This window comes from Epinephelus lanceolatus, chromosome 12 (assembly GCF_041903045.1).
Source record: "Epinephelus lanceolatus isolate andai-2023 chromosome 12, ASM4190304v1, whole genome shotgun sequence".
NCBI classification, from domain to species: Eukaryota; Metazoa; Chordata; class Actinopteri; order Perciformes; family Serranidae; genus Epinephelus; species Epinephelus lanceolatus.
This window is the reverse complement of record NC_135745.1, coordinates 41,240,936-41,259,726: the sequence shown is the minus strand read 5'-3', so window position 1 is coordinate 41,259,726 and position 18,791 is coordinate 41,240,936. Positions and strand designations below refer to the sequence as shown.

General features: G+C 42.7%; 1 protein-coding gene across 2 annotated transcripts in view; it reads left to right on the top strand.

Annotated features, from left to right (window-relative positions):
• Positions 1-18,791, top strand: part of oc90 (otoconin 90) — a 44,731-nt gene that overhangs the window by 4,234 nt on the left and 21,706 nt on the right. For both annotated transcript variants that reach the window (XM_033649791.2, XM_033649790.2), the window contains exons 3-14: positions 1,399-1,467; positions 4,364-4,538; positions 5,162-5,268; positions 5,526-5,657; positions 6,905-6,952; positions 9,640-9,705; positions 13,364-13,474; positions 14,096-14,173; positions 14,414-14,503; positions 14,862-15,083; positions 15,303-15,455; positions 17,328-17,465. In XM_033649791.2, coding sequence (XP_033505682.2) covers positions 1,399-1,467; positions 4,364-4,538; positions 5,162-5,268; positions 5,526-5,657; positions 6,905-6,952; positions 9,640-9,705; positions 13,364-13,474; positions 14,096-14,173; positions 14,414-14,503; positions 14,862-15,083; positions 15,303-15,455; positions 17,328-17,465 — 1,389 coding nt within the window. The remainder of the gene's footprint in view (positions 1-1,398; positions 1,468-4,363; positions 4,539-5,161; positions 5,269-5,525; positions 5,658-6,904; positions 6,953-9,639; positions 9,706-13,363; positions 13,475-14,095; positions 14,174-14,413; positions 14,504-14,861; positions 15,084-15,302; positions 15,456-17,327; positions 17,466-18,791) is intronic.

Below are 18,791 nucleotides of genomic sequence, written 5' to 3'. Positions count from 1 at the left end.
TGGAACTGTCACTGTTTCCTGACAGTAGTGCATGAGACAGATAGTCATTGCTCATAATCTGCGGTCAGATTATCTAACAAGGCAGTGCTGATCAATTCTGATTCTGTTACTGCATCACGTATTTGTCATCTCAAATGTTTTCAGAAACATATTTTAGTCTACTTAGTTCGTCCCAGCTGGCGCCAGACGTTCATATGACTCAGAAACATGTTGAACTCTTATGCTGTACAAACGTTAACTTTTGGATCGAATAAAAGTCAGGTTGATGATATTTTAGAGTAATGTAAAGACATTAGAATTTTATGTTGTGTAGAAGTTACACTACAAAGTTTTGCGGATGTTGGGTTTTTGCTTCCCTTCCTTCTGTGTCAAGATGACGTTGGCATGAGACGTCTGGAAGATGCAAATTTTGGTAACTGAACAACACAGTTAAAAACTAACAAAATGTTAACGTCATATGTCATAAGTGATCCCACCTGACCTGCACCCGTGATTAAACCCACCCAGACTCCAGTCCCGCACATTAAGCTGGGTTCTCCGTTCTTGGATTCCACATCCAGCGGAGGAGACGTCTCTTTGACTGGATGGTGAAAACATTCAATCACTGCCAGGTTAGGAAACACTTTAGCATGCTCCTTCCACTACCATCAAACCTCCATAGGATCTGAACTCCATGTAGGCTGCCACCTCATCCTCAGGCTGCAAAGTTTCATGGCTGGAGTCCTCCACGTCGGTGACCAGTGTGACAATGGGTTCAAAGGTTCAACATGTGTCATTGACTTTAAAAATAAAAGGAATTGTGGCTTGATAATAGTGATTCAGATGTCAAAATATTACACATATACTGCACACTTTATACTTTGTTTTATTCAAAAAAATACAAAATATATTTTTATTTTTGTTATATTTTTAGTTCATTTTTTACCTGTGCCTGACAGCTGCGTTAGAGACTCCTCAACTCTGATTGGTTGTTCTCATTCAGCCCTGGAGGATTCTTGCAAATGCCATAAGAAGCACTGCATGGAGGCAGAGAAACGGGCTGGTTTTTTTCTCACAGATCATGTCTCATGTCAAGATACAGTGACAGTTTCAGCAAATATAACAAAATGTATTTTTATGAAAGTAACCAACTACATTTTAATGACACACTCGGTTGCATGTGGACCAAAAAATTAATTAAAAATAAGTTACAAATATTAACAAGCTGCTGCATTTTTCTTTTACTACTCCTTTTTCATGTGGACAGAAAACCTCACTAACATTGTTTGGCTTTTTGATAAAAACCTGATGAAAGAAATATGTTTTAACCTAGAAAAGTGCATCCTGTATATAAAGCTATAAGGATGTAATCTGATGGATTAACCATTAAAAATGACTCATTATTGTCTCTGTCTTTAGCGCTGTCTGCCAGCTCCATCTTCTGCCCAGATCCAGGAACCAGTGAGCAGAATGCAGATAACGTGACTGGTGAGGATGAAACATGATAGTGATTGATATGACTGTCACATGAGAGGCATAGTTTATCTTAATATTAATGAACGAATCAGCTAATCACAGTACGTGATTCATTGCTTCACTGAGTTCAAACAATCAGTCATGTGATTCATGTGAGACAGAAAGGTCAGAGTGCTGCAGGGGCTTCACTGTGTTCACTGTCATATACAGATAAATATCTAGGCTAACCATCAGTTAATGTTTCAAACAAGATCTGCCAGGGGCGTCGGTGGCTTAGTGGTGGAGCAGGCGCCCCATGTACAAGGCTGTTGCCACAGCGGCCTGGGTTTGAATCCAACCCGTGGCCCTTTGCTGCATGTCACTCCCTCTCTCTCTCTCACCCCTTCATGCTTGTCTGTCCTGTCAAATAAAGGCTAAAAATGCCCAAAAATTATCTAAGGAAAAAAAAAAAACACGATCTGCCAATCTGAACGGTCTTTGTTAACAAAAATGCAATGTCAATATATGTAGGTAACATAGGTTTTTAAAGAATCAGAGAACAGGCAATTCTTCTATAAACAGATTCTCATAATCACACTGTCTTTGAAAATGACATGTTGAAAAATGTGGTACTGTAGCTGTCCTGTAAAATGGTCCAGTTTTCCCTCAAATTTCAAACACAACAAAATGATTGGCGCCAGGTGAGGTTATTATAATATTTGAAGTTATTTGAATAGAAATTGAAAATTTTAACAACTGCTCGGACTAAATAAATGAAAGTAAGACTCTATATATCCACATGTATTAACATGATGTTGACATCGAGGGTGCATGTTTGCATGTGGACAGTAGGGACATGTCCCCAGAAACATACTTTGTAATATTACTGACCTTAACCTTCGACCACAAATTTCTAATCAGTTTATTCTTCAGTCTAAGGCAGTGGATGTTTGTGTCAAATTTACAGATTTACCATTAAGGTGAGATATCGCATTCATAAGAATGAGACAGACAAGGTCAAAGTCACCTTGACATTTGACGACCAAAATCTAATCAGTTCATCGTTGAGTCTAGGTGGACATTTGTGCCAAATTTGTAGAAATTCCCTTAGGCTGATATTGAGTTCATGAGAAGAGATGGACGCAAGGTCACAGTGACATTGGCCTTTCTTGATCCTTGATCATCAAAAAATAAATCAGTTCATATAAAGCCCAGATGGACGTTTCTGCCAGATTCCAAGAAATTCCCTTGAGGCGTTCCTGAGATATCACGTTTTCAAGCATGGGACTGACAGACATCCCGGAAAACATAATGCATCCAGCTACAACTATTGTCAGCATGGATGCATAATAACAGGATAAGGTGGAATTTATACTTCTGCATCGATGTAGAGCTTACGCCATACCCTACGCTGTAGCCTGACGTGCACCTCCCCAGAAATGTAACTACGCGCTGCAGCAACACAGACCTCCTGTCTGTCTCTGTAAGCTGAAACCATTTCCTTCAGTGGAAACAAAGCTTTGATTTACTTTAATTTCACAGATAAGAAACAATAAATTGTGAAGACAATAAAGCCTCCACTAAAATAGCATTTTAAGTCTTGTGTGTGATTTATCCTGGCTTCATATGAGCAGAGGAAATCTCTGCTAGCTGCTAGGCTAATTTATACAATGTAAAATGCCATAGGCTTGTGCTAATAACTTTAGCATGTTGTATTTGTTTGGAAATCATGTTAAGTATAAGACAGTTGTTTTGTCAGTGAACCTTGTGAGTTGTAATGGAGCTGAATTTTGTAACGTTACCTTTGTTAAATGTTGCTGTTGTCCCTGGTTTTATATGAGAAAAAGTCTGCTAGCTGCTAGGCTAATTTATACAATGAAAAATGCCATAGGCTTGTGCTAATAACATTAGCATGTTGTATTTGTGGCGAAAATGAACATAATAATTGGCGTCACTGCAAACTCTTAATCCATCGCAATGGTTCAGCATATTTACTTATATATAAACAGAAGTCAAAAACGGAAATTTGCCTCCTCCGCCCAAATCAAACCGGAATGCCAAAAAATCAGGGGTCTGCCCCCAGAGGCTTTATCGCCGAAGTCAGACGCCGAATACAGCCGATGAGTTCTGAGAATGTAGTGAAGCTGATTTGTGTACTTGTGTTTGAAATTGTCTCTATTAAGCCATGTTTAATGTGTGTTTAATGTGTGTTTTGAATCATCTAAAGTTTACAGCACTACACAGAAACCCCGCCGACTAGTGTTTTGGAGGTGTAACTGCAGAGTGACACAGACACACCACCGCACAAGTATAAATGCTCAGATTGGCGCAGGCCATCATGTGTGCAGGGTATGGTGAAGGGTCTGCTGCAGCTAATGTGTGCTGTGCTTAAGTCTTTTTCTCTATTTTGACAGCTTGTCTTTATTGCAGTTGTTTCAGCAAATCCCAAGAAAATTCAGATAATTTGAAATATAATAACTTTGTGTTCAATAAATGGACTTCGGTTTTTGGTTTGGTCAGAGTGTCAGCAGGCTGTAAAATGGCTGCAGTGTCTCCATCAGGTCAGACGGTCATTGTTCAGACTGACGATTTGTTTTCCCCCAACAATCATCCAGCTGCTTTAACACCGACTGATGTTTTGTGATATTTTCTGATGTTGTTGACGTCGAGGTAGACTGATTCACACGCTGTGATGCTGTGGGACACCTATAGTCCTAATCAGCAGCGTGGGCTCACCTGACATGTGGAGAGCTGTGGCCTAAATAATTTTCTGCCCTGCATGCTTCTCTGGACTCGTGTTATTGGAACCTGCCAACAGGATTATCTGTGATTAAATCACTCTGCTCTCACCCTGCAAAGTGGAGGAAATGGAGTTTTTCTTACCGCCTCTGTGTGTCCGTCTCTTCTTGTTTTCCTCCTCTCGGTGCAGATTGTCTCGGCCTGCGCTTCACCTGGCTCCACTCGGTCTTTGATAATTTCCCTTCGCTGCTGAGTTTTGCTCTGAAGCTCCGCTGTGCGACGGGGCTTTGTCCACGCGACCTCGAAGATTACGGCTGCTCCTGCAGATATGTGGCCGTTGGAAACCCTGTGGATCCTCTGGACATGTGAGTAAGACTCTGATCGCAGCAGGGTTCGGCTGCAGCACCTGCTGAATTTAAGATTCAGCATGGAGGCTTGCTTGAATTCAGAGGCTGGAGGCGGGCGTGCGCCAAGTGGACCAGGAGAGTTTGAAAACACAAATGGGCAGAAAGATTTTCGAAAACCAGCTGGAGAGAAGTTTCAAAACATGGGAGAGACATTAGGTTCAGGTTCAGGTTCAGGTTTGGGGTACTTTAGTTGGACCCATAGGTAGATTTGGCTTGCAGTTAAAAGCACAAGGCATCCACTGACACAGTTTCATCTATGTTGCTAGAGCAGATAACAGGTTGAACCCTATGAGTCAGATCCACCCCTCAGCTCCCGATGGCTGTTCCATCAATGTGTTAAAAACTGAGTAGCACATGGCAGCATGGTATGCAGTGTATGAATGTGCGTGTGAATGGGTGAATGTGACTTACCATTTACCAAATATGGTCCCCTCTGGCACCAAAAACCCAAGACGGCGATGGCGAAAAGGCCGAACTCAAGGCTTCAAAACAGGAGTCCACAAACCAATGGGTGACATCATGGTAGCTCCTCCTTCCTTATAAAGACCCCTAAGTTCTCTCTCCTCTCTTCTCTGCTGCAGCTGCTGTGAGTCTCACAGGCTGTGTTACCTGAACGCTGCCCCCTGCAGGCAGGAGCTGCCTCTCCTCCCCAACAACTTCACCTGCTCAGCAGCAAACAGCACCTGTGGTAAGACTCAGAGCTAATGTGAACAGCTTGACACTTTAGGACATACACGTATCTGCTGTCTTGCTGAGAGTGAGATAAGAAAACCTGTACATACAACAGGTTATATATAGCATATGTTTTACCCAAACTGTGTCCTGCCACTTTTTTCCCAGAGGAAATCAAATTTGTGACACTAGTGTCTGCACATGTCTCAGTGTTTACTCGATGACAGTACTGTCTATGGACATTAAGTAATGGTCTTTCTCTTGATCCCGGAGATGCTGGTGATTGGTGTCAGCAGAGGTTGTGTGAATGTGACGAGGCTGCCATCGACTGCATGACTCAGAGCTCGTACAACTCAACACTGAGAGGTTTCGCTGAGTCGTCCTGCTCGGCTACAAATCACACAGGTAACTTCATTCGAGGAGAAACAGCAGCCTGGTGAGCCTGCAGAGTGCAGGGTTACACACTGCTGTCTGTGTGGACGTTTAACAGACTGTAAGTGCAGGTGAAGCTGGGTAGTAGAGATTACATCAAAATCATTTATGAAATCTGTTTTTTAAAACAAATTTTTTCTAGTTACTTTCAGAAAATAGGTTTGAAGAACTTATTTTAATTTAATTTAATCCTGTGGCTCTTCTAGCCTTTTGAAATGTTATCAGACTGACTGGATCTTGATATTAAAGAGTCATTTCAGGGGGTTGTGTCACTCTAAAAATGTATCTACTGATTTATAGACGTCCCCTCCCAAATTTAAGTCAATGGGAAAAGGTATTTTGGGCTGCAGGGCATCACGTGACAGACCCCAGAGATTGCAGTTCCACTTTTTGGCCACTACAAACGTTGGTTTAATGGTGCGTTCATTTTGTATTTGGAGGTCGGAAATTCCCAGTTCCCAGTCAGAAGTTTAAACTCGAACGCACCCTGAGATCAGATCTCCAACTCGGAACTTGAAGCAACCGCATCAGCCCAATTCAAGATGGCTGCCGGTCACATACGTAGCGAGTAAACACTCTGCCGACGTACTGTTTATAGCAATTTAATCTTAATTGTTTTACATTAGGTCAGCCTCATCTGTGGCTTTCATCAGTTGGAGTGCATGATGGTTTTGAAGCTGTCTGTACTCTTTATTGCGGGCGACATGTTTTTCAACTAGAATGCAAAAACTGTTGTCAACTTGGAGGTGACGTCATTCCCACCTCCGACTTCCGACCTCCGAGTACAAAACAAACGCACCATAAGGCCCACTGCGCTTCCTGGGGGCCTGAGAGTTGCAAAAATAAGGAAGACCCAGACACACTGACCAATCAGAGCAGCCTGGGCATTTTTTGGGGGGGCTTAAAGAGACAGGCGTGTTTCAGACAGAGGGTGAATACAGGTGTTCCAGCTGAGACAGTATGAGGAAAATAAAATGTTTTTTGACCATTAAAGCATGTAAACAAGTTCCAGTAGAAACCAAAACACAAGTGTAAACCTGAAAATGAGAAGAATAGGTCCCCTTTAATTTAGAATTATAGAAGATATATGGTTAGCCATACAGAAGCTGAGTCCTGTGTTTGACGTCCTCACGGAGGGATTAAAATGAATCCACGCTGCCTGACAGAGCAGAGACCCACCAACAGCATGGCTCTCTCATTAGTTTGATTCTGTGTTTCAGATGAGCTCAGCAACACCGTGCAGACCGGCGGAGCCTTCACAGCAGCAGGTGAGTCTGAGTGACGTCAGCGGAAACTCTGATCGAATGACGCCGCGTCAGGAAGCTCAGAGGACACAGGCACCAAAAATGTCCCGTCAGCTTTCTGCGGAGAGTGCGTCAGTTTCTGAGCGGGTCAGCGGTGTCACATCAGAGGGAGCGATTGATTGGGCAGGAGCGCAGATGGCTGAGTCACACCTCTGTGGCTCTCAGCCAATTAAAACAATGACCTCTTGCCGTTTAATCCTGCAGCTTCCTGCCCACGCGCAGCTGGAGGCAAAAAATCAGGGATTGAACAGAGTTGCTTTGATCTGACGCTGAGTCTGAGAGGAAGAGGAGGAGCTGAGGAAGAGGAGTTTATTATTAGAGCGGAGAACTTCAGAGGAAAGTTGTGCAAAGCCTGTCGGAAGCGCGTCAGACAGTTGAGTTGAGTTTTTCTGTTTGAATAGATATTTTACTATTTAAACTTGAGATCAACTTTAATCATGCTTTTGTCAATCTGAGCCCTTTGGTTTCCCTTTAGACTCTGACAGTCAATATTTTAGGAGTTCTGGTGCAGCCTGTGGATATCCAGGCCAAGACATCCTCTTCCATGTGGTCACAGATTACAGTCTGAGTAGAAATCTGAGACGTGAGAATGGACATTCTGCATATGAATGCAGAAACATTTTGTACAAGCTAAATCGTGTCAGGCGATTGCTGATGGGCTCCGAGATGAATTTCGACCAATGTGTTCGCCTCTTTTGTTGTCCACCTGTAGTCTGGGGCTGTTAGTGGCCATTTTGGTAAGGAACCGGAACCAGGGCGAGTGAGACAGGATCCGGAATTCAATGGATGCGCCTTTCCGTCAAAGTAAAAGCACCAAGCTAATAAAAATGCGGTGAAATTTTAATTTAAAGAATATAATTTACAAGAAAAGCCCCAAGCCATTAAGTTAATCGATTTTCTTACACCCCTCATCGCCCCAAATCGATGGTGCGCCAGAATTTAAAGTTTTACTTTGGTGAATTTGGTGAATTCCGGATCCGCTCTCTAGACTGGAACCAGAATCCAGATTAAATTCAGAGTGAACAGAAACCAGGCTCTTCGCCTTACGTGAAGAGCCTGGTGATGCGAGGCTAGTCCACCTGAGCCTCTTACCTGCATGCAAACATGATTGGTTAACGCGACATGGACTACATATGGAAACCAGGGGACGTTCAGCTCCAACAAAACAAAGCTATTTAAACAGAAATGGTGTTACGCAAGCATAATGTGAAATAAAAACAAAAAAACGTTATGTACAACAGTAATGATTTACAAGACATTTATTTATATAGACATCACTGATGACTGGATAAAACCTTCAGACATGTATGGTTGCCCTTGACTACGAATTTTCATCAGTGGACTAGTCTCCTGCATGTTTCTGATATGAATGTAATGACTAAATGATATATTTTGGTGGTTTGAGTTGAAGGTGTGAGAAAGAATAGTATCAGTAACATTGTTAACACTGTGCTACATTACAGAGAAATACAAACCGTACTAATGAACCTTCATTAATATAGGCCTATATTTTATCTCCAAGTGCACGTCACACACTGAGCGAGCCGCCTGTTAATGACGCTGTGGGCTAATGGGCATGTAGCTACTTCCATGTTTCACATGATACGTCATGTTTGTAGTCGACCAATGAAGATGAGTTTACATATCACCTTGGGTTCGTCCTTCACCTTCTCAAAATGATCCCACACTTTGGATTTCCTGCCCGACATGTTATTAACTAGCCTGTGGAATAACCGCAGGTACCAGCCCTGGAGATTAACCTGACTCCTGTCTGACTGCTGAGCGTGGACACTTCCTGTGTCTGTCCTTTCAAAGTAAACTCCCACATGGTCCAGTCATATAGGTTTGGATTTATTTTGTCAAGCAGCTCCTGATAGAGTCTCACTTTTGTTTTTTGTTCTTTTAATACTGCTGACTGATGACCTTTCTGGTCAGCTAACACTTGGTCGACCTTCAGGGGGCAGCCCTAGAAACGTGTCATTCCACCGCAAAACTGTAGCACAATGTTTTTTGACTGAATGTGTCCCAGAACACTTCTGATGTCATAATCTTGTCTTGTCTACAAATTCTGCATTCATATACAGATACCTGTTAATACAGATTATGCTTCTGTTGATGATTTGATGTCAGTGAAAAGCAGGTATGACATGTCTGATCTACAGCTCTGAAAAAGCCAAATAACTGAGTCCAACAAAGGAAATTAGGAACTGTATCAGACAAATTGTGCCAGTCAGAGCATGTTATCACCTCTAGCTGGCAAGATTATTAGACTGAATTTTGTTACTTCTCAAGAGTGTGCAATGAGACAACAACTTATGCAGCATTCAGATTAAAAATAGCTGTACGTATATTGAGAAACATCGAGGGGTTTTTGTTGGTGTCTGTGTCCACTTTGAGTCCAGTTTGTGGTGCCTGAGTTGGATGGTTTTTGTCACACCAAGTGAGATAAAGTGATTTATAATGCTATGAGACAGAGTCATCAAGATTGTATGGCAGAAATAAGCATCCTGCAAACAACTGTGATTAAATAACTGAATTCAAACAGCCACATTTATGTTGAGCAGACTCTTTGGAGTATATTTACACACAGAGAGTCTGAAGTCGTCTTGTATCTGCTGGTCTCATCCTGTCCTCGTCCTTCTCGTCTCCAGATGTTCTCTCAGCAGGAAATGACTCTGTGAGCTTCCAGCTCTCCAACTCTTCGTATCTAACAGCAGGTAAAAACCTTGACTTTACTTTTCAGTTGAAAAAAATACATGTAAAAAGTCATAGCCTATATTTGGGACAGGCCTTTGATTCCTGTCACACAAAACTGTTGCTCAGCAAAGATCAGGAAATACAATCAAATCGTTTATTTAAACCAGTATGAGTAATACTCTTTTTAAAAGTAGGCTTCAGATAATATATAAATTATGAATCGATCATTTGATCAAGCTCTGACAGACAGCACATCAGAGACAAAGTGTTTTGGCACCCGGCATACCGACACCACTTTATCCTGTTAAAACAATCCTCACAACTTGGATTATTTTTACGAGAAACGTTTGTGATTCTTTTGATGCAAGGACCCTGATGGACTAAAGGAGCATGAATAGCTTACAGGGTAATCGAGGAATGGACACATTGTTCGTGTCTTTTATACATCCAAAGAACTTCTATAAGAATGAATTGCCTGGCAACTAGACCAGGCCTCTAAGTGAGACAGGCCCTTATTTGTCAAAATGTGCAGCCACACTGTGTTATCAAAAGGCACCGAGCGTTTAACTAGGACTAGGCTTTTAATTGAAGTTTTACAGTATCTAGTTTCAGTGCCTAAAATTTAAAATTCTTCTTCCTTTAAAAAAAATATTTTCTGACATTTTATAACTAACAAGGTTAATGTGTAAATCCAAAAAGTTTGTCAGAAGCCCTAAAGTCCCCCAATTACCTCTAGACCTGCTAATAAAGGCCTGGTGTGTATCAATACACTGATCAGAAGAATAGAGTGATGTTGCCCATCAAATTTAACAGCAGAACCTCAGCTACAAGGCTGTAAAAAAAAACTTTTTACATGCCCCAAACTCAGTTTTAACACCAACTAAATAAACAACAACGACAACTAACTCCAACAGCACCGATATCCTGACCCACTCTGTATATTTCGGGCTCTAACTCGACCACATGTTATTCAAAACACACACCATTCATCTCAAATGAAAGCTGAGACTCCACTGTTTCCACATGTATACTCCAAATAACTCTCCCTTTAACCATCACAGAGCTACAGCCCAAAGAACAAGAACAGAAATCTCTTTGTCAAAATATATTTGTAATATGGCTCTTACCTTATTAATTTCACCGTAAAATGCGCATTCTGCTGTTCATTCACGCTCCGTTTGCGTACTACCGAAAGTTGTCCGTCATTCAAATGAATCCGGGCAGAAAAAAAGGTTCCAGGGGAACAAAAACAATGACCACTCACAGCAGCCGACATCTCCCCACAACACATTCTGCTGACTCTGATTGGCCGTCGCAGAGATACGGGCCTCCAAAGCTCAGAATAGAAACAGGTTTGAATGTAGTAGGTGCATATTGGTCAGTTTGGAGTGGGAAATAGAGTAAAAAACAACGAAACAGACAGTTGTATGTGTATACCCTAAACATCAGTAGGGACTTACAGAAACAAAAAATGAAGGATACAGGATTGTACATGACAAAAATCACATGCAAACATGGAGCAGTTTTGGAGAGCTCGCCTGAATTTTCTGTACTAAAACCTCTCTAATATTGTTCTGCTTCACTTTATCAGAATCAACCTTTGCAGAGTTAATGTTCACATATTGTACTATGATGTGATCGAGGTTTAGAGCTGCTGCTGCATCATTCCAAAGAGACACTCATCCTGAAAATGCTTTTTTTTTTTAGGCGAAACTCAAAATGTTTCATTTGTGCTGTGTGCCATCTTCATTTACTCCTCACATATAACACATATACCGATATTTACACATCTTAACACATCTCACAAGTGTTCCCTTTATAATGACACCAAAAGTATTCAAATAGACCTTGTGGTTGCAGAGATATATTCATTTAATTATGGGTATGCAAATTTCGAGCAGAGGCCTATAAAATAGGGTCAGGTACCATAATGAAAATGATCAAAATGCAGCAGTGACTTGTGACCCTTTAAAAGCCCTCTCACAAAACTAACAAGTTTCACACTGTATGTTTATGAGTTGTAAGCAATTTCCCCAAAAAGTGATGCTCCCTTCTCAGACTTTTTTTTTGTCTTATTATTAAAAGAGCACTTTGCCATAAACCCAAAGTTCCTTTACACAACAAATAAAGCTGTTTGACAGATAAACCCACACAATAAAATCACAATACAGGAGCAGGATCATACTTACATTAGGGTTGCAGAGGTATAGCCTACTGGTTTCAAGGTATACCATGAAATAAAAGTTGATGGTTATCATACCGTGTACATTTGGTTGTCAACTAGATGTTAAATCTCTCCTTCATTGTAGTTATTTATAAGGGGAGACTTTTTACAAAAAGTTCCATTAACAAAATGGTGTCAAGTTTTAATTATCATACTACAATGTTTGTTCAAACAAAAATAGCCCTTCTGTTTTCATTCTTTAAGGATCTTATATTTTCTGAGACGGTTATCGCACCGTGATACCACTGCAACCCTAACATATATGCATAAAGATTAACCACTGAAACACGTTTTAAAGGTGAGTTTTAACAAATTGTCACAATTAAAAAATGTTTCTTGGAGGCCTGGTGAGGTTAAACTTTACAGTTCTTAAGAGGAAAAACAAAGATTGTGGAAAAGTATGCAACAATTTACAGAGATTTGTGTAGCAGAAATATGTTTATAGGTTTGTTAGTTGATGTCCTTGAGGGTTTCATTCACCACTGCTCTGATGTATTGATTGCACAAATCTATATAAAAAGAGAAATGTAAAGTCGATTAGTTTGTGTGTAAATCCTGCTTAGAATAAAATATCTTCATGATTTAGTTTAGCAGACTGTAGGAGTGTTTGTGTAGCCATTTACCCTGTAGAGAATCATTTCATTTTAATTTGGGAAATCATGTTGTTAGAGGGAAAACATACATGGATGAATACATTTATTTGGGTTATATATCTTCAGAGTCATAGCTTCGCAGAAAGACTGGAAAAGTAGCTCCATCAAAGCTGTCTGACAAATATGTTGTCTGCAGAGAGGTTAAATCAACACAATGAAGTGACATGGGTTGATTCATAACATCCAAATAATCTTTTTAAAACTATCATCTTGTAGGTTTTTAATTAGTGAAGCCACAGTGTGACGCTCTAATGATCCCCGTCGTCATGATCCACACCAAAAAAGATCTTCCGCACCACTCGATATGTTTACTTATCGAGTTTACTTCAACTCAGTTTACTTCAACACGCAAAAAAAATGGTACAGAAACAGTTGTCAAGTTCCAAAATCCAATTTCCTGACTCCCAAATCCAAACTCTGAGTGTAAAAGAGGCAACTAAAGGTTTGCAGCAGCGATATTAGTGCCCTAATCTCAAAGGTTGCATGAGACTTTATGCATTTAAAATTATCTACACATATTTTAAGTGCAAGAAATGAGATTAATAACGTTTTAATGAGCTGCATCTTCCAACGACATTCAAATGCTGTGAATATTGTTGTTTTACATATGAACTTCAAATATTTCTTATCAATTAGTAGCTACGTACACAAAACATCAATAAACTGCGTTAATGCTCCCACACTTCACAAACTGTATCTGACAAACCAGCTCTCTGCGCCTCAGCTGTGACTCAGACACTGAAATGATCGGTGTGTGTTGGACTCGACTCGCTCTGAGCTGTTACTGTGTCTTGCCGGCAGAGATGGACCCACTAATGACCAGCAGGGTGGATAACCAGAGTGACACCGCGGGGCTGGACAGCGACCTCACCACCCCACCGCCACGCCCGCCCCCCCTGCTGACGCCTGCAGGTATGCCCCCTAATTGGCCCGAGCCAAGGAAGCAGGAACACTGAAAGTACACACACAACACACACAAGCCCTGCAGAGGTCCTGATGTCACAGAGGTCACAGGTGTGGGACGGAGAGAGGAGGGCAGAAAGTGGATGATTTAAAGATAGAAGAGTCTCACACACACACACACACTGCAGGCAGGTCACCTCTCAGCTGTATGTGTGGTTCATGCTGTGAAAGATGCAGGTGTCGTGTATCATTTTCAGAAGTGGGCCCCTTGTCCACACCAAATATAATCCAATTAATCATATTTCCACATGTATTTTGTTTCTCTTCTGTAAAGACCTTGAGCTTGTCATTGAGGGCAAGCCACATCGCAATATTGCACACGTGTGCATAGCGATGGCGATGCTTAAAAGATATATGGTTCAGGCCTACTTCTTGGCATCAGTTTTATTTGAACATGCTAGCATTAGCATTTAGCTCAAATCACAGCTGTGCCCCGGTGCAGCCCTAAAGAGCACAGCTGTGACCTTGACTCATTTTTACAGAGTAGTGAGAAATTATTTGCTGTGTTCTTGGGTAACTCACCACCATCCATGTGTGTGTGTGTTAATAGTGATTTTTGTGTCATTACAGAGGAGCTTCAGGGAGGTGACAGTGGCGCAGCGGAGGTAAAAAAGGAAGAGACGGCGCACTCGACTTTCATCTCTAAAGGTAACAGTTACATCATCTCGTCTCCATCTGCACATTCTTCCTGTGATCCTCTCCCTGAAGTACTTTTCAGGCAAACTTGTCTTTTTCCAAACTGCTCATAATTACATTTGGCTCGAGCTGACCATCCTGCAGCTTCCAAAACACCAGAAATAATTTCCCCGCTGCTCCTCTCCTGCTGCTCAATGACTCACTTGGCTCAGACGTTTCCGGTCGCTATCTTATGTGTCGCTGCTTTTACAGATTTGAATGAGAGTGTGACAGAGGAAGCACTCGAGCAGGAAGAGATAAATAAGGATGAGACGACCCACAATCCTCCAGCAATCAGCCGCGGTGAGCCAATAACACGGTCTGTCTCCATCAAGAATATAGACAGGGATATTCTCGTAGTGTTTTTTATGAAAGAACAGTTGGTGATGTTTATTTTAACTTTGATGACGTAATGGTGTTCACATAACCGAGCAGTGATTCACCCAGTGTCTTATTCATTAAAACTTTTGAAATGCTGCTTGTCTGGTTGCTCTCAAGTGCCACACAGGAAGTGATGCATTTTATTTCTTTCTTTTACAAACTGAATAAAGTTAGAAGGATAGAAAAATCAAAACTAAACTTCAGTCACACTGAAAAATACACCTTCAAAATGACATTTTTTTCACAATATATAAAATACTTTTCACGTTCTCTGTCGCAGGTTCACTTCTGTTCATCCACAGCAGAGAAACACTGAGTGCAGCAAAACCAGAGCCGACCAAACTTCCTGTACTCAGCTTTAGAGATGAAAACACGGCCACATCTTCAACACCTTCGACTTCACATGCTGGCATCACAACTTCCTTTGAGACTACAACTTTTCTGAGGACTACAACTCCCAGAGAAGTGACACCAACAGGTCTGGAGGAGTCATCTGAGGAAGGTGATTAAGAAATGAGGGTCGTCTGTCTTTTGTTAAGTTAGTCGTACAGCAAGGTCCCAGTGTGGATCCACCATGTAACTACCCGGTCCCCATCACTGAGTCACGAGACATTCTAGGTGGCTGCATCTGTAGAACTAAAACTGCAACGTCCGTCTGAAATATATATGTAGATTTGTTTTAATGCTAAATATTGTTCAATATTGTATGAAATCTCTACAGGTTCAGTTGTCATAACTTCATCACTGACATCAGCAAAACCACAAATTAGTCAGTCTGAGAGAAAGTCATCTGAAGAAGAGGAAGACAATAAGAAGGATGGTGATGGTGATGATGATGGAGAGGAAGGGGAGCAGGAAGCTTCAGATGAGCATGGTGAGTTTAACTGAGCAAATGTCCTTTTTTTCAATTACAGGATCTTCTGCTTTCAAAATGATTGTTTCATTTTATAAAAGTAGATTTTGGGGATTTGAGTCATGTGTCTTATTATATGTTTGTAAGAGCCTGTAGGTGTGAATGTGAGCGTGAAATGAGCTCTGTCTCAATGGGCTCTAGTTTCCCGGCGCAGCGCAGGTGGCGCAGGGTGGCAAACCCCGCACAGAGCTAGTTTCGAGCAGCGCAACCCGAGGCGCGGTCAGTTTGGTAGTTTGGCAGACCGAGGTGCGCTGAGATGGGTGTGGCAGCGCAGCAGGGGGAGGTGTTGACAGATCCAGCTTGGCGCAGTGACAGTTTGGTGCCAAAAGGCTTCGCTGAAGGTGCGCTAAAAGCTCAGCGCAGGGGGAGCACAACCGGTGTAAGTGGAAGTTTGGCTGACCGGCAGACAGTGCGCACACGTCACCAAAACCTCACAGGCAGGTTTCCAGAATATCAGGCACATTAACGATGCAATAAATACCTAAAAACCACTATTCAATGCAACTATCTGCAATCAGCACATAAATGTATCTCTATATCGACTGTCCCGTCACATCTGATGTCAGATCAAAAGGGATTGGCACTGTTTGGCACGTTTGGCACGCGTAATGGAAACCCAACCTGATTTGATTAACACAGCTGCAAACTAGAGAGCGCGCGTGTGCACGAGAGAAATGCAACATTGATTTACAATTGTGGTGACCTCCTCCCAGGCTACCTTTGCATCATCAGCCCGTGGAGGTCTGCTCGCAGTTCCGTATATTCGGACACTGCGAGCTTGGACCTCCCGGACCAAAACATCAGTTTCCTCCTGGGAGAAGTTTGGCCGTCTGACGCTGCTGCTCTCTTCTGCCATGGCGAATTGAGTAAACTCTCATCACACCTTCGCGTGGCGCATTTAAGGGCGAGGAGAGGGGCTCATTTGATTGGTGTGATGTGTGTAAAACCCACTCCACGCTTTCTCTCCTCCCTCTTTTTGACTTGCGCAGGTAGGAGGGACGGAGGGGGGAAAGAGGAGTAGCTGCACCAGCGCGCACGGTGTGCCAAACTTGCCAAACTTGCAAAATCCGCCTGGCCACACCCAGTTGCTGCCTCGCCCGGTCTGTGAAACTATAGCCCTTTGTGTCAGCCCTGTGATAGTCTGGCAACCTGTCCAGCGTGTACCCCGCCTCTCGCGTAATGACAGTTGGGATCGGCTCCAGCACACCTGCAACCCTGCACCAGGATAAGCAGTTGCGGAAATGAATGAATATATGAATGATTGTAAGACCTGATGAATCCCATCAGTACAACAGTGTCAAGTCATACTACCCTGTTTACAACTGGTATTATTAGAGTTCAGCTTTGATCGCAGCCAGTGCGTCTTGGATCTGATTGGCCAGACCACATTGGGAGGCAGTCTGGGATGCGTATGGCCACATTCTTTCTGCTGTGTTTATACTAACGTGTCCTGGGCCACATTGAAGGACCGCCTACTCAGCTGACGTCCTCTGTGTAACATGTGTGTATGTGTGTGTTTTACCAAGACAGTCGATCCACAAAAGCTTGTGAGATGATAGAATGATTTCCTTTGTGATTAAGTGATCCTTCACGTTGCTGGAGGGGGCAGTGATGGGGATATGAGGGCCAGCTATTGCTCAGCCGCTTTAGGGGAACCATCTCGACCGCTGCAGCGAGGCATCACCTCTATACACTTTCCACTAAGCTACCGACACCCCGTTTGTTTAGCATTTTAGACATATTATACAGACTGAGATTTTACATTATTTATAAAACACTATAAAGACATCTTACAACATAATCTGTTTTGTTGTTCTTCTTCTTCTTTCTCAGTCATGGATATGCCTACAACTGTGTTCACAACTACAACTGCCAAAATGATGACGACGCAGACTGTAACCACAGAGGAGTCAAACAAGGTGACGAGAAACTCGACACCGTCTGCAAGGAAAACATCCGCCTCTCAAACAGGTCAGTTTTTGATGTGGATAAATCATGTGTGGATTTTGTTCTCCGAATTCTCTCTCCTGCCTGCAGCACTAAAGATGCAAATCTTTACGAACACAAATACTGAGCACAGTGTTAGTTCAGGCAGGACATGATGTCAAGCTCAGCTCACATCCCAGCTACATCAGCTGATCTCAAGCAGCCCAATCAACTGATGGAGCAGCTGATTAATGGAAGGGAGTCAGCTGATATATCACATGATTAATTTCTATGCGACCAATTGGCAAATCTCATTCAGGCGCTCTATTTAAATTGCTCTGGCCTGCCTACTGTTGCTGCTTCCTCTGCAAGCTGCTTTGCAACCTGCCTCCACCCCAGCTCCTCCTTTTCATGCTGTGTCTGACTTATTAATGTCATTTCTGTTTGTCATTGATGCTGCTCTGTTCTGTTCCCGGGGGGTTCTTGCTGCTGCTCTCCCTAAGTTAGGCTTTCCATGCAGGCGCATGGAAGGGCAGAGAGGTGTGCTCGCTCTGCCTTGTGTCTTTCCACGCAGGCGCATGGAAGGGCAGAGAGGTGTGCTCTCTCTGCCTTAGGCTCTCCTCATTTGCGTGTGGAAGGGCAGAGAGGTGAGCTCTCTCTGCCTTATGGCTTTCCATGCAGGCACATGGAAGGGCGGAGAGGTATATTCTCTCTGCCTTATGGCTTTTCACACAGGCGCGTGGAAGGGCAGAGAGGTGTGCTCTCTCTGCCTTATGGCTTTCCACACAGGTGCATGGAAGGGCAGAGAGGTGTGCTCTCTCTGCCTTATGGCTTTCCAATTAGGCACTCGCAAGAGGCTTTCTGCGTAGGCCCAAGGAAAGGCAGAGGGGCCCCAGAACAGAGCCATACCGCCGAATATAATACTGCAGATGGAAATAAAGTTTTCTTTGACGGGCTGAAATAGTTTATTTTGAAAAACATCAGTGATTTTTCAAACAGATGCTCACTGTTGTAACAAACCAACAAGATAACTCGGGGTAAGGGATGCAACATGAAGCCAATGTCATAAGGCAAACACTGTAATTTATTGTTCAGAGTACAGACAAAATGAAATTACTTAAACACTCAGAAATGCTTAATAGCTTAATTATGAATGAGCTGACGGATCTGGGTAGTTCCCGATTGGCGGCTGCAATCCACGTCAAAGAAAGGGGAGGGGTCAGCCGAAGATGGCAGAGGCTTAGGGCACAGCCACAGGTGGGTGGTCCGGGGACAGAGCCCAGGGGGATTCCCTTTTTGGAGGAACGAGGTGACGTGTGACCTGCAAGATGACAGAGAGGACCGCACTGCATAAAACGTGTCAACACAAGG